The sequence below is a fragment of the Juglans regia genome, chromosome 4 (genome assembly GCF_001411555.2).
Source record: "Juglans regia cultivar Chandler chromosome 4, Walnut 2.0, whole genome shotgun sequence".
Taxonomy (NCBI): domain Eukaryota; kingdom Viridiplantae; phylum Streptophyta; class Magnoliopsida; order Fagales; family Juglandaceae; genus Juglans; species Juglans regia.
Genome location: NC_049904.1, coordinates 4,102,030 through 4,117,463, shown reverse-complemented (window position 1 = coordinate 4,117,463; position 15,434 = coordinate 4,102,030). Strand labels below are relative to the sequence as shown.

The window sequence follows — 15,434 nt, the reverse complement described above, 5'->3', positions numbered from 1 at the left end:
CTTCAAAAATTGAATAAAATACATGACATTGGCCCAATCAACTGTGTCTGGCGCACCAAGCCCCCTTCTCCCCCCCAACTGACTCAAGCAAATCATACCTCATGCCCTCATCCTAGACCTCCATCCACTCAAACGCTGTTGGTACTTCTGCGCTACATCTAACATCATGTTTGTAGAGTTTCATTGAGTTGGAACGTCCAGTTGCAACAAAGTACAAGATGAGATCTCAAGTTATTCGATTATTGCCTTAAACTGGTAGAGCTATTGGGGGGAAGCCCTCACATATCTCACAAGATTTTAGACTTTAATAATTGAATCATCAACATCCTTGAACCTCTCAAAAACTATGAGATTGATGATATGATGATATGGGCACAACACTGAACATAGATAAACTGGTTCTCACAAATGATATTCTCATTTACCGTTATATTCTGCCTGTACCAATCAATAGCAACATCATTCGCATTGGCATTGTCAACCTACAAACTTTTCAAGTCAAGATTCATTTTGTCATGCACTAGTACTGTAAGTCTTTTTTAAGCAGCTATTTGTGACGTTTAAGTATCCAAGTGATATTCCATGGCCAGTGGTACTTGTCATCATATTCAAATTATCTTTGGATTTTGCATAAATTACGGTTTAATTGCCAAATTTACATTCTTTTGGGATCCCATAGTTTTCTTTTGCTCATTGTAGTTTTTCTTTTAGCCTGATGACATCACTGTCTACGTCAAGTATGGGATGGTGGGGGACATCTCTAGTTTAAGAGTCATGCAACTATGCTGCATAAGTGACCGCTGGACCATACCGCTAGTTCATGAGTAGTGCAACATCTAACTATGAAGTGCAAGTATTGTGGAGTTACTTTATAAAAGAGTTGGATCTATTTTTAAAAATTTTTTTTTTTTTCATTTTGGTCACATATTTATTCATTTTTTTTTAAATAATTGTACGGCACTTGCACACTCACAACTGCAACTACCATTTCTTTAAAAGAAAATCGAAAATATCATTTGATAATAAATGAGAGCATTAAGGAAATTTTTTTGGGAATTAGGCTAAATTTGGTGATTGAGGATCTCCTATTTATTCCTTGGTAATAATTTTTCTTAATGGAGGGATTGCCGATTGTTATAATATATATATATATTTATATACACACTAGGTGAAAGCAACGTGCAATGCACGTTTGCTTAGTTTATATTTATGTATTTTTTTGTTAAGAACTAATTTTTTATTAATAAGGAATTAATATTTTTGGTTTAATTAAATAATGATGTAATATTTTTGTAATTTATAAATATTTATACGCTGTAATATATTATAAAAAAAAAGTATTAATAGAAGCTATAACATGGTCTTATAAATAAACATCGCCCATAATTTTATGAAAGTTGTTTGAGATAATTTTAATTATAGGATGACACAGCATTTTTCTTATCTTCCATTGTCTCAATAGAGAGGACATTAAAAGACTTATATTTTTTCTCCTTCAGTTTCTCTAGATCTACATAAATTTGAATCTTTTAAATTTTTTTATAATTTCTTCACAACGCTTTTAATATATGGTCGATGTTCCTACAAAATAAATTTTGAATAGCTTTACATAATTAATAAAAATCTAAATTATTTTTTAATTAACTCATTATAACCAAACTCAATTTTTGAATTATAAAAATTTTAAAAGATACCTCTCCAGCATGTTCCATCAACTCAACTATTGAACAATCAAATACATCTTCTGCTACTTCACTAAACATAGTAGTAGCTATCTTTTTAGTATTATCATCCAGTTCAACATATGTCACAGCACTTTTAGTGCATTGAATATATTATTTTCAATTTGAACGTTGTTAAATTCTAAATTAAATTAGATATCAATTATAAATTAAAATCGTAAGATACTTATTGTTGTTTGCAAACCCCTTGGCTTTTGCAATATATACAAATGAAGCTTTTATTGTATTTATATCCAGTCCCTTATTACAACCAACACATGACATGTAATAAAATACTTGGGCCAAGTCAATTACATTTATCTTTACCTCTATCTAGAATTGTACTTTTTACGTCAAATTATAATCAATTTTTAAAAGAAATGTTAGTGTAAATATTTTAATTTATTATTAATAAAATAATATCGCCATTTATTACAAATCGTTCATCAATTCATATCTGGTTAAAAGTAATTGTTTATAAAATGAATATCGAAGGGAAAGATTTCCAACAATGGGTGCTGGGTCACTAAATAAAGTAGATTTTTTAACCCTTTTAAATATTTTTAAAAAATAAAATAAATTTAACACATCATTAAAAAATATTTTCTTAATCATAAAGAGATTCTCAAATATCTAAAAATTTTAAGCAGAAAAATGATGCTTAAATTTAAAATTAGTGAAAGCTTAAATTAATAATGCAAATTTCAATACTAAAATTCCATAACAAAGTAAAAAAGGGTGAAAGTTTTTTAAAATAGAATTTTAACATGCTATATCCACTTAGAAAAAAGAATTATAAGAAGAGGAAAGAGACAACTGCATCAGAGCCTCATAGACGGAGAGAGCTAGCGACATTGAGATTTGTGCAAAAGAAAAAAGAAAAGGAAAGATCTTGAGTGGATCACTGTGATTTAAAATAAAGGCGGAGAATTTATGAACTCTATAGATCATTAATACAGATCTCAAACGGCGTTATCTTTAACGGAAAAAAAAACCATTAAAACAAGATTTTTTGTTAGATAGCCTCTTTATATATATATATATATATATATATATATATATATATATATATAAGACAAGGCAAATAGAATTAAGGCAGACAAAGAAGATTGAACAATCAAGAAGATGGTTGTAGGAGGACAACAGTTGCTCTGGATGGCCTTTGTGCTTGTACTAGCACTTCCTTCCGAGGCGAGAAAGCTAGCAATATTTGAAGAAAAAAGTTCCTTCAACTTGGAGGATGATTCAAATGTAAAACGGGTTGTGTCCGGAAAGCTGCTGAATTTTGGTATGCTGCCCAAGTATTATAAGCCAATTCCCCCATCTTGGCCTAGTAGAAGGACCTCCGACTCTACTCCACCTCCTACAGACAGGCTGTATTTTGGGATGCTACCCAAATATACACCCCTTCCTCCATCTGGGCCTAGCACAAGGACCTCTGACTCTACTCCACCTCCTCCTCCTGTCATAAGAGACTGAGAAATCCAAAAATGGAGTAAGTTCTAAGATGCCTCCAGCCCACTTCATCCACCTAAGTAGTGCCATTCCAAGCACTAATCATGCATGCACTTTGAAGCAAATCTTTCTGTTGTTTTATTGCAAGATCAATAAACGTAAGAAATGTTCAAGAATGTATTAACAATCTCTCTGTTGTTAAGAAATGTTAATAATAATATTGTTCGATGTCTTTGCAACAATGATTGCTCTTCTGATAATGCCTTATTATTGTGCTTTCAGCCTGGTTGTATGCATGGGGCAAGATTATGTAATGTGATTTTTTTTGGACCAAGCAAATAAAATTTCAAACTATATCGACAGATAAGTTTTAAGATTAAAAAGGCTTTTAATCCCCTGAAGTTTTTATAATTCTATGACTTAGAGCTTGAAAGACACGTATAAAGTGAGTTTCGAGAATATCTTTTGGAGTAATGTTAAATACAGTCTTAGGGTGTAGAAGTGTTCGGGGCTTGCATATCCAAGATTGTAAATATCATTTCTTTATTTTTTGTAATTTATATAATCTCTTTATTAGTATTTATCATAAAATTAAATCGTTTCCTAATGAAAAAACAATGTAAAATCAGGCTGGAATGCTCGTTTCTTCCGATAGAGTTTTCAGATCAACTAATCGGTTAATCGGCCAAACAAAATTTCACTCACTCGGGTCAGTTCATAAGAGTGACTTTCGGGTCGGATCGGGTCGGGTTGGATGAACAATCTTATATATAATGATGTCAATTTGCTTGCCAATATTCTTTCATACCATCAATCGATTCAAGAAAGGAACAAAGTTGAAGGAAAAAAAAAATGAAAATTAAACTCTCAAGTATCAATGCTTTAGAGACGCTTGAGTCAAAATTAAACTAACGCTAATTGAGAAGGATTGCAATTACAAAATTATTTCAGAAAAATAAATTTATAAATTAAGATGATTTTATCTAATACATTATATCTATTTTACAATAAAAATAATATTAGAATATGACATTACTATATCAAATCATGTTTATATATAAATTCACTTTCACTTACTAAAACATTTTTCAAACCAAAATATTTCCATCATTATCATGTGCTTTAGAGACAGATTGAAAAGCCTATATGTTGCCGGCTGGCTTTCATTATTCATAGTCCCCCATATTTACATTGCACTCATGTTGAAGGTTTGTCTAAACTTCTAAAGCCGCATGGACAATATTCCAACATAAAAAATTATAAGTAACACTATTCCCACCGAGAAAGTGTCCGGAAAGTGCGTCCTGAAAGTACATTTTATTTTTTTCTTTTTTTCATGTTTTTTTTTTAAAAAAAAAATTCACAATATCATTAAAAAATACTTCCTTAATTACTAAGTAAAAAAAAAAATTTCGCAACACTTTTCCAGTGGATTTAGCATTTCTGAAAAAATATACATCAAAATTATAGGTCTAGAAAGGGCAATATGGAATATTGAAAACGCTTTTTGTAATCCATATATGAAAGCATGGGAATCATTTATTCGCATTTCTGGTTAACTTTGGCGATTGTGCATCTGATCTCTCTCTCTCTCTCTCTCTCTCTCTCTCAATAAGGGTCTATTTATTTATTTGGAATTTGAATGTTGTGGCATTTTTTTAAGTACTTCTAAAATCCAGATATTACGTACTAACAAAGAAACTTTATTTGTCAGAAAATCAAATCATTTCCTTAAAAAGAATTAAGTCTAATGTAAATTAAATGGGTGATTTTCTTATAAAATGGTAAATAATGAAGTGTGAAGATCTAATTCATCTAATTTACAAATTAATAATTGCATTGATTTCAAGATAATTAGAATATGATGAAAAATCTATAGGAATATAACTTGGATACCCAAAATATTCAAGGCAATTAATACCAAATGAGAAAATGAACCACCTCACCTCCTCCAAATTACGTACATTTTATGATGATTAATGTGAATGCCACGTGAAATATGTATATACTAATACAATGCATATCAAAATGAATCTAGACATAAATTTATAAAAATATCCCTAATACAATACAATATATATATATAAGAATGCTATGCATCAGTTACTATTCATTTTCACACCCTACCTATATTTTTTTTTTTATATGGTATGGGAGTGTTTTTCATAAGATTAGTAGATATTTTTCATAGAATGTGAAGTGTGAGATTGTAAATAGTGACTGATGTATATAATGTCAATTTGCTTGGCCTTCCTTGATACCATCGATCGATACAAAAATAATAAGAACAAGTTTAAAACTATTTTTTTATAAGAAATTTACAATCCAACAAATATCTTCTCTAAACACACCAATAACAAAAATACCAATCTATTCTTTTTCTTCCAACCAGTATTGAAATCTTGAATGCCCACCAACTCCAAGCCGCAGAGCTCAAACATGAAACATAAATCCTTGCCTCAGAAGAAAGACAGAATTAAACTAAGGCCAAAATCTATTTTACCTTTCTTTTCTGTTTATTTCTATTTTTTCATATTTATGCTAAAGTCAAAAGTGTCATAATAACAATATATTTTTTAAATATTACTTGTGTGTACATATGACGTGTCCTCTTATGGTTGGTTATGATGTGCCAGTTATTTGTTAAAAAGTCAACTTTTTTTCTCGACAACTTTTAGACTCAACTTAAAATCAATTTAGTCTAATTTTAAGTTGGAAATTCAGTCTAATTTTAAGTTAAATCTGACATTCAAACATCTTACTCTCAAATCACTAAACTCATATCAACTAAAAATCTCTTTATACGTGGGACTCACAACCTTTTTCAACTCAACACCTCTTTACACGCAAAACTTACAACATTTTTTCAACTTCTCATAAATACATTTAAAATCATCTTTATATCTAAACACATATAAACTCATTTTAGGTGGATTCCATAAAACTCACTCCACCATCTCAACTCTCTATCATTTATAAAGAACTCAATTGATATCAACTCAATTCAACGTCCAATCAAGGCGTAAACTAACTTGAGATTTTTTAAACTGCATCTACAAGTATGTAAAAAGTTCAAATCCCAAAGCTGTAAACAAGTATTTCCCCTAAAATGTATATAAATAGTGCAACAGAACCAAAATCTACTCAACAATATGAAATTTAAACCTCCCTAGGACCATGGAATTCTAATTTAATTAAGTCATAGTCCAACACAAACAACCCAGTCCATTGACATCAACCCAAAATATAAAATTAAGAATAGTGCAAGAAAACCATAACCCTCTCAAAGTGTAATTTAACACCATTCCCCTACATAATAACAAGACAATTTATCCCAATTATATATCACCTCCTTCATTACTTGAACTTTTTTATATGATATCAGCTCAGATACATTACAAACCTATACATAAATCCAATGGCCCTACAACTATTGAGCACTAATTTTGATTAAACCCTCAACCCTTATAATCGTAAGGGTGCCACCTTAGATAATGATGTCTTTATACCTTCTCATTTTGGTATGCCACTTTCATGCCTACAGCCTGATTCTTCTTTTTGGTGAAAGGATTTTGATTTTGATCCTCTTATTCATTCTCTCGAGAAATGAGCATTTTATAGCTTCATTTACACACGCTTAATGCCCTGAACAAAATAGAGCCGTGGTTCCAAATCACTACACTACAGAGCCAAGAACTCTGCTACTAGCTCATCTGTCAACAATCTTTCGATTTCTCTACCTACTACATCAATGCCGTCACCCAAACCCAACCACCATGACTCCCTTGTCAGGACATTCCCCAGAATGTCTTCATTCGATTTCTTCTCTTGCTCTGCTAGCAACACAGAGAAACGATCTTGGAACCCATCTTTAATCCACTTACAGCCAGCCATCGTTGCAGGCTTCACCCATGGATGTGAACCCATGAATTGCTGGTGAATCTCCAGGAGTGCTGAATTTATACGGTCAAAGAGTAACCTCCTTTCCGACCTTGCACAAGAAGTCCGGCCATTGTACTTCTTCTCAAGTTCTTCGAATACAATGGGATCCACGGGGCATTCTGAAGAGTGCCAGATAGCCGTGAACATATGAGGATCACAATCGTTAAAACCGGAGTCATTTAAGACATCAATTATGTAGGTAGGCTGCCAACTCTCTTCAGTTCCACAAACTCCCTTCTCATTCAAAACGGATCCTTCACCAACATCTTCATCACAAGATATGAGCAAGGGCCCCTCTGCAAATGCTTCTGACTCCAATTTGAGTAGCTGAAGTTGCATCCGAAGACCTAGAATCAGAAAAGGCAACAAATATGAGTGGCTGAAAATCTAGGGGGAAAAAAAGGATTCAAACAATAGGAGGATTCAAACAATATTGATTTCTGAATTTTTTAACTATAAAGCAATCGAACCAAATAGGTAAAGCGGCCTAAATTTTAGACAAAATGATGAAGGGGTAAGATAAGGATATAATGATTGGAACTTGGATGCAAGAGGTGGAAAAAATGTTTAAGTTGCATCCAAATCCCACCAGAGACTTGCAATTGTGGTAAAAGCATGTTCTATTCAGATTCTTAGGATTATTAGAAACTGAGTTTGACTCCAGACATTCTAATAATATTGTCTCTGCGACAGCATCACATGAAATTTAGAAAAAAATTGGTTGAGGTGATCTGCTTGTAAATCGAGTGCTGAAGTTTGTAATGAGTGAGAAAATTTTATTTGAAGGTGCCACATGAATCAGTTTAATGTCAAAATATTCAGTATAAAGTCACAAAAGGAAGTATATTGGATGATGATTTAAAGGGAAATAGGGCCATAAAGCAAAATGCTGAAAAAGGACTGGCATATCTGGTCTGTATCAGATGAGGTACAGCAATTCAGTTAAGATCTAACAGCATTTACACTAAAACTTGAGTAACTTTGAGTTTAACAAAGGCCCACAATTTAGATCGGACGGTTATTACTTACACAACGGGTAATTGACTTCAACCGTTATACTACCACTGTAATTCTAAATTACAATATTTTCCTAATCTATCCATCTACATACTATAGAATCTTCAATGAATAGAGCGTTAATATTATGAAGCCACGTAATAAACTATTCCATTATATTACTATTAAATGAAAATGTTACAATATTATAAAAAAAAGTATATTATTTTAAATGAAAATCAATACTATAAAGCCACGCCATCATTTTTGTTATTACTAAACTAACCAAGGTCACTTCAACACACTATATAAGGATCAAGTTAACTTAAAATCTTGGAGATCAAACTGCTAATATTGACACTTTTAAAGGTTGCATTTATTTCATTATGCCTCAAGGTAGGCTACCCTAGTAACATAAAATATTTTTCATTTAATAAATCTAGCTATTCTTGCACAGCACACAGGTCTATGAATAGTTTATATGTTTAAAAATTGCTTTCAAGACATTTTGACTGGAAAACAAGCATCTAGATATTCTATGGAACACGAAATGCACTTTAATTCCTAGAGGGACCCGCACACTTGAGAATTCAGAAGCAAATAACTTCAAATTTACCATGGAGGTCAGCACTGAGACTCTCAAAGCATTCGGAACATGATGACAGATCATCCGTAAACGGAGCTTCCATAACTGAAACTGGACTGGGTTGATCAGCCTCCTTGGAGCTAATTGGCGATTCTAGTCCAGGCAGAGGATGAAGCAAGGAAACCGAACCTTCCTCAAATGACCCCATCAATGGTTCCTGGAATATCACGAAATGGTGAGAACCCAAACTATCCTGATGCAAAATTGAAGATGCCATACCTTCAACTGAGCTGAAAATATAAGGAGTTGTATATTGAGAAGAAAAAACGCAAAGATTTTTCTTAATATCTAAGCTGCAGATGGACCGAACCCTGCATGTCTTGAACTCACTCTCATCCACCCCACGCCCTTCTCCCAATTATTATGAAAAGAGGGCATACCATTTGAGCTAATAATACTCACTGGCAGAAATAATTCATGGATAGAGTGGGTTATAAATATCTAACAAACATCTAAATAATTGCATGCAGATTGTAATTCTAAGGAAAATTAGGCATTCCAAGCAAGTTGTAAATCATGCACTGACTAATTATAACTAATTATAACAGAAACAACATCCCTGCAGATATGTTCAGCATCTGTGCACAATGGCCCACATCTAAGCAATATGATTCTAATATCGGTTAGATAGAAAGTACTAGATCTGCAGTCAGTTTGAACATATCGTTAACACAAAAACTAAATTCAGGTTACAAGCCTTGATTTGTTGTAGCACGACTAGTGGTGTTCCTTGAATACGTCCTCAACTAGGAAACCAGATGTCATAGAATAAGAATTAAATCAAAAGCCATTTGAAGTAGTTCAAGAGTTGCAACTTTCTCAAGAAAAAAAATTGAGTCATTTTCTCTCATAACTGACCAATGCATGTAGCCTGCACAGGTAGACACAGTAATTAGAAAAGAGAAATACTTTAGCCACAAAGGAATTACACAAAAGTAAACTCACAAACTGAGGTGGCTTGATATGGTACGTCAGTTTGTAAGTTTACTTTTGTGTAATCTTTTTGTAGCTGTAGCACTTATCTTTAGAAAATCCTTTCATGTAGGTCAAAAGCCTACTGCAATGCCCAAAAGAGCATCCCCGACCTTAAAAATAAGGCATGGATTCTTTCCCTCTCTATTCTTTGTTTTCTTTTCTATGCAAAAGAAATGATAAAGTATTGATGTAGGAGTAGGGGTAATAAGTGTTTTGGAATTCTTCAATAATAAATCAATCTAACTTGAAAACAAGATTTGTCTAAAGTGGCAGCTATTTGAAAAACTGGAGTTCCTAGTAGAACAAACGGTGCATAACAGCTCCTCAAAAAAAAAGGCAAAGAGAGAGAAAATCCATCATTCAAGATTGCAAAAGAACTTTAAAGCAAAAGTACAATGGCCAGGTTTTCCGTAAGATACAATTCGACATTTATGAAAATGATATTAATGTTCAATCGAATAAAAAGGAACAAAATGCAAATAAAGGCCTCTCACATGTTTGTAAAGACCCGTATGTAACTGACTAATTTCTGAACAGCAAGATCCAATTACAAAGGGAAAAAAGGAAAAGAGATTTAGTGGGTCGATTCACATATCAGGAGTTAATGTAATATTGGAAGTAATAGATTTCCACAGTTTCTCTATCATGAATGCATCAGAAATATGCTAAGAAGATTTAAACACCACCCAAAAAAAAACATATATATATATATATATATATATAAAAGGTTAAAGACTATACCTGTGTAATTAAGATATCTTGTCCACCAGCAGAGATATCGTCCTTGCCACCTGATACTTCTGGTAGCAACTCATCAGGAGTTTCAGAAGGCATGGCCATAGTCTCTTCTCTCACTTCCCCCACATTTTTGGGAACTGGACTAGCATGATTGTCAATGCTAACTAATGACTCAAAGATCATAACATCTTTTTCAGATGGATCAATCCTTTCAAACCTAGCCTCCACTTGATTCTGGCTTGTATGAACCTCTACCAAACAATCTTTACTTTCCCCGACTGTGCAGCTAGAAGAATGAGAATTCTTACTACTAGATCTTGATTTTCTAGGGACTAGCCCATGCCTCCCATCAGAATTACCCTTTATTCTCTTGCTTTTTTCCTTCCTCAAGGCATCTTTTGGCATGAGATACGTTTTACCATAAAACATTTCGCTGTGTATGCTTGTCTTGGGACTTCCAAAAGCACTAGAAGAAGCAGGAAGAGATCTAGATCTTGATAAGTTTCTGACAGATCCATCCATCCAGCCATCCCTACTGCTAATTCCCAGAGGTTCAACCCACCCATTTGGTCTATCATTACTTGAAAATTTGTCACTAATTTTGTCCCCAACAATCATTCCGTTTAAATCTGCTGGCATTAAGTACTTATCAGGGATAGCAAGCATTTCAGCCAGTGTGCTGCCCTTACTAACAACTCCCTGCTCTTGAGACTTTTTGGTCATTTTCCACCTCTCTGACAGTCTCTTCTTGGCCTCCTTGCTCACAGAGGATTCAGCCAAAAGGTATGATGAAAGCTTGTACTGGTTACTCAAGTCAAATGAATTTCTTGATTCCACTGTAATCGCCTCTGATTCATTCCCAGACATGTCACATGAACTCTCATCCCCAGCATATCCTGTAAATACAGCAGATGAAATTTTCATAGAACCACTACGGAAACTATTTCTCATTTTTTTAGTTATTTCCCTCGCAAGTTCTCTAGATTCTCTGGACTTATGACTTGAAAGCCCCACACCATCAGGAAAATTTTTTGCCCCCCTTAGGTTTCCCTTCCTATTTTTGCTAATCGGAAATTCTGTGTGCACCCTACAATCTGACAGGCTAGCATGCGAAGAACAAGGTGATGAATCACAGCTGGTACCATTCTTGGCCTTCCGTATGTTCGGTTTTAACACAACTATACTTGTAGGTATAGGAGCCAACTCATCCTTCCGTTCAAATGGAGTCTTTGTCGAATTGAGAGCATTAGCATATCTGCAGTCAGGGTAGGCAAAAAGACCATCGCAATGGTTCTGGGGAGATCTAAGAGTTCGTCTCACTGACTTCCCAAGTTCACCACTTTCATACTTATGAGCACCTGACAACTCCTTAGCTTCCATGCAACCCTGATGACTTTGGGGAGGAGCAACTCTCAGATCATGCATATGCTTTGTGAACAATGAATCTGGTTGTTGTAGAAATTTGAGCAGACGATCTTTATTGGAGTCTGGTACCTCGAGTGCATCATGGTACTCCTTCATATACTGTAACTTTTGATCACTTGAAAGATGTTTAGCCTCCATGAACTTCTGCTGAATAAATGCCATCTCAGCATCGGAAAGCTTTGAGTTTGTAAGCCCCAGTGATGAACAGCTGCTACTCTCTATCTTTGATGTTTCCAAAACCTCATGTACATCCTTAAACTCTTCCTGCTCCTTTGAGTTCCTTCTAGATGATCGATGGTCATAAAATGATCCACTCTTTGGAGCTTTCTCTACTGATGTTGTCCTCTTAATATAGTTCTCCGAGGACTTCTTTTGTTGTTTGTGAGCAGGCTGCTGATGTGGCAGCCCATCAAGACCCATCAATCTGGCAATAATACTTGGAGACCTTCTTTTGTATTCAGTTTCTCTCAACATCTCCTCAGCTACTAACTTCTTCATTGGAGTCCCAATGGCTTGGTTTAAATATCTCCACCCCGGTTCAAACGTGAACTGCAAAGGCCAAATGCATTTCACATAACACTTAGTTCAGATTCTTTTTATGCACAAGTAAATTCAGAACAGAAAAGATAGGCCAAAAAACAGAGAGAGAGAGAGAGAGAGAGAGATTGAAATTAATAGAACTTGGAAAAGTTGCTGCTCTGACAGAATTTACGAAGAAGAAAAAAGAGAAACAATTTAGTTATAAAATTTCAGTAAAAATTATAACAAGAAAACAAATCAATCAGTAAATTCCAGTGCAAACAAAATAAAAAGAAAACAAGCGCACCGAGTTTTCCCGTGGTACCACTACTGCACGAAGTAGAATCAGAGGCCAATTTCAGAAAGTTCCTCTGCTTCTGAACCTTCTTGTTTCCTGGAAATGGATCCCCATAATGCCATTAGCATGACCATCCATGACTAGTGAAAGTGGGGAAAGAGCTTCTCGAGACCTTTTGAAGAAAGCAAAGTTTAAATAATTAGAGAAGAATCCAAAGCCAAGAAATATTCAGTGAACAGTGTACGCCTATTCGGACATACATTGCGACCGAAACCCCTAAATGAAAAGAAATTAGCAACAGCTTGGAAACCTTATTATTTTGGTAAGCAATTTAAAAGCACCTTCCCTGCTATTTGACGGAAACCCGAGGCAAGAATCATTATTTTTAAGAGAATCAAACGAACGAAGGAAACACAAAAGCAAATCAATCGATAAAAAGGCAAAATCCGAGGAAATAGCAAGCAGAGACCATAGGAAAAATTTTCATCTTTGAGAAAAAGCGATGAAAAAAATAAAAGACAACTTGGAGAGAGAGGAAATAAATTAAAAAGAACGCTTTTAATAGTAATCAGTAGTCAAGCTGGAAATGCAATGATTTTCCATCATATCCCTAGAACTCATTAAATCATGGAAAATCATATCCCTATAACTCATTAAATCATGGCCGATGCCACCACAGAAAAGTCACCCTTGCAAATTCCAAAATTGACTTTAACGAAAAGCACAAGAAAATACAAAAGTTAAACCTAGTTGATGATCTCTACATTGCACAAACAGAACAATCAAAGAAGAAGAAAATGAGCTAGGAACTTCATCTTTAGAGGAAATAACTAGAAGAAATGAAAACTTGAATTCCACGATCTTTATCATTATTCTACTGTTTTATTAAAATTATTTCATTTTCGGAAAACTAAAGAACGGACAAAAACAAAGAGTTTCAATCATTTTCTTCTTTAGTTTTCTCGATTTTCTCGGTCACCAAACGGCCTTCATATGTTAGATAAGAAAATGCAAGAAAGAAAAGAAGGGTACTAAAAAAATTATAACTCTTTTCTATCGCCTGAGCCCAATTGAAATCTCTGGCTCAGCAGTCAGTTCCTCATTTTATTTCCAAACCAGAAACCAAAAAGAAAAATGCCCAGAGAAAAGAAAATTTAAAATTTGAAAACTCTTTCTTTTCCTCACGTTTTTCAGCAACCAACCAGAGCGAAGACTACATAACAATTGTTCGAAAAACGAAAAAAGAGCTGACCTCGGGGAGTTCGTCCCGTCGAGAAAAACCTTCCGCCGGAGCTCCGATCAGCAATGCCTGCAATTTTGGACCCCTTTTCCAGGAAATTGTCCATCCTCACTCATCAGAAGTAGTTTCTTTCAAAACAAAAGAAACCGAAAACGAAATGCATTAGAAGAAACCTGAATTGGAAACTTCGGAAACACGCTCGCGAGAAAAGAAAGGTCGATAGAGAAAGGAAAAAAGGAACTGAGTAGGTTGCAGAAAGGGTGACGAAATCTAAAGGCCGGATCTTAGAAAGGGAGAAGGACGAGCATTAAAGATGGGTCAGTTATTAGTGAGACGCGTCGACGACTACGAGAGAGAGAGAGAGATCGAGAGAGGGATTCCGTGAATGTGAGAGAGACTCAGCGACAGAGTGTGGGGTTTTTGAACATTCAAAAATAGGCAAGTACTACTGACAGCCATGTCTACCCCTCTTGGCGGGCAAATCTTCTGTTGTCTCCTTCCACTCTGCGTCACTGCCATTTGCCCCACGTCTCCCCGCTAATCACTTTGCCACGTTCGCATGCTTTCCTTTCTTTTCGTTTCTTTTTGGTGCTGTGTCGTGGCTGCTTTTAAGTTTTAATTAATGAAAATGAGTCAATTTTATAAAAAAATTATAAAATAGATAAGATATTTTATATCAAATTATATTAATTTATATAAAAATGCTGAATACAGTGGCCCAACATAATTGTTGGGGAGTCGGCTGCCAACGTGAAAAAATAAAAACGGTGCGTTTCATAACGTATGAAGCTTTCCACAACGACCACCTTCCTCCCTTCGTCTTCCCATAGACGAACACAGAGTCCCTCGAAGCCTCTCTCCCACAAACAATCTCTCGACCTTGAAAGCAAAGCAAATGGATTTTTTATTTCTTTTCAAAATGAAATCGTTTGTGCAGAAGTTTTGTTTTTGGCATTGCCTCTGCTGCTTTCCAGGTTGGTCTTGTCCACATTAATTATCATCTAAGATTTTTTCTATTTCAAAGGATATTTTGTTTGTAATACCCATTTAGTTTTTACCTTACCTTTTCTTCCCCTCTAATATAACCATGTCCTACACAAGAAAAGTAGAAGAAGATTCATTCACCTTGATTTTCTCTGCAATGAATTGGATTCAAGGAATTGGATTCCTCATGAGTATATTACTCTGTTTTACATCAGTGGACACTACTTCGGTGTTTTTCTTCATATTTTGCGGGCTCATATATGGCAAATACTGCATACTATAGGCACTCTGTGCAGAAATGCCAACTTTAGCATCCAACTTCTTGGGCAAGATCCCTCAATTCAAATTCAACACCAATATTATGGGATATCCATTAAAATAAATAAACAAAAAATCCTCCACCATAGTCAATGAACCCACGATCCAAATTTTATAACCAAAAGACTGGATTTTTATTAGGGAAAGATTTCATAGACTTCCAAAACACATTTCCAT

General features: G+C 34.5%; 1 protein-coding gene across 3 annotated transcripts; it reads right to left on the bottom strand.

The window, feature by feature from the left end:
* Positions 1-6,234: 6,234 nt before the first annotated feature.
* Positions 6,235-14,322, bottom strand: LOC109019051. Of its 3 annotated transcripts, XM_019001276.2 has the most exons (6): positions 14,129-14,306; positions 13,968-14,040; positions 12,725-12,887; positions 10,477-12,447; positions 8,731-8,917; positions 6,235-7,465 (listed from the first exon to the last, which is right to left on the bottom strand). In XM_019001276.2, the coding sequence occupies exons 4-6, from the start codon at positions 12,394-12,396 to the stop codon at positions 6,858-6,860; spliced, it is 2,715 nt and encodes a 904-aa protein (XP_018856821.1). In that variant the 5' UTR covers positions 12,397-12,447; positions 12,725-12,887; positions 13,968-14,040; positions 14,129-14,306; the 3' UTR covers positions 6,235-6,857. The 3 variants fall into 3 exon arrangements, with proteins under 3 accessions (XP_018856821.1, XP_035545263.1, XP_035545264.1); XM_035689370.1 differs by having other exon boundaries at positions 13,968-14,322; XM_035689371.1 differs by lacking the exons at positions 13,968-14,040; positions 14,129-14,306 and adding an exon at positions 13,026-13,043.
* Positions 14,323-15,434: the final 1,112 nt, after the last annotated feature.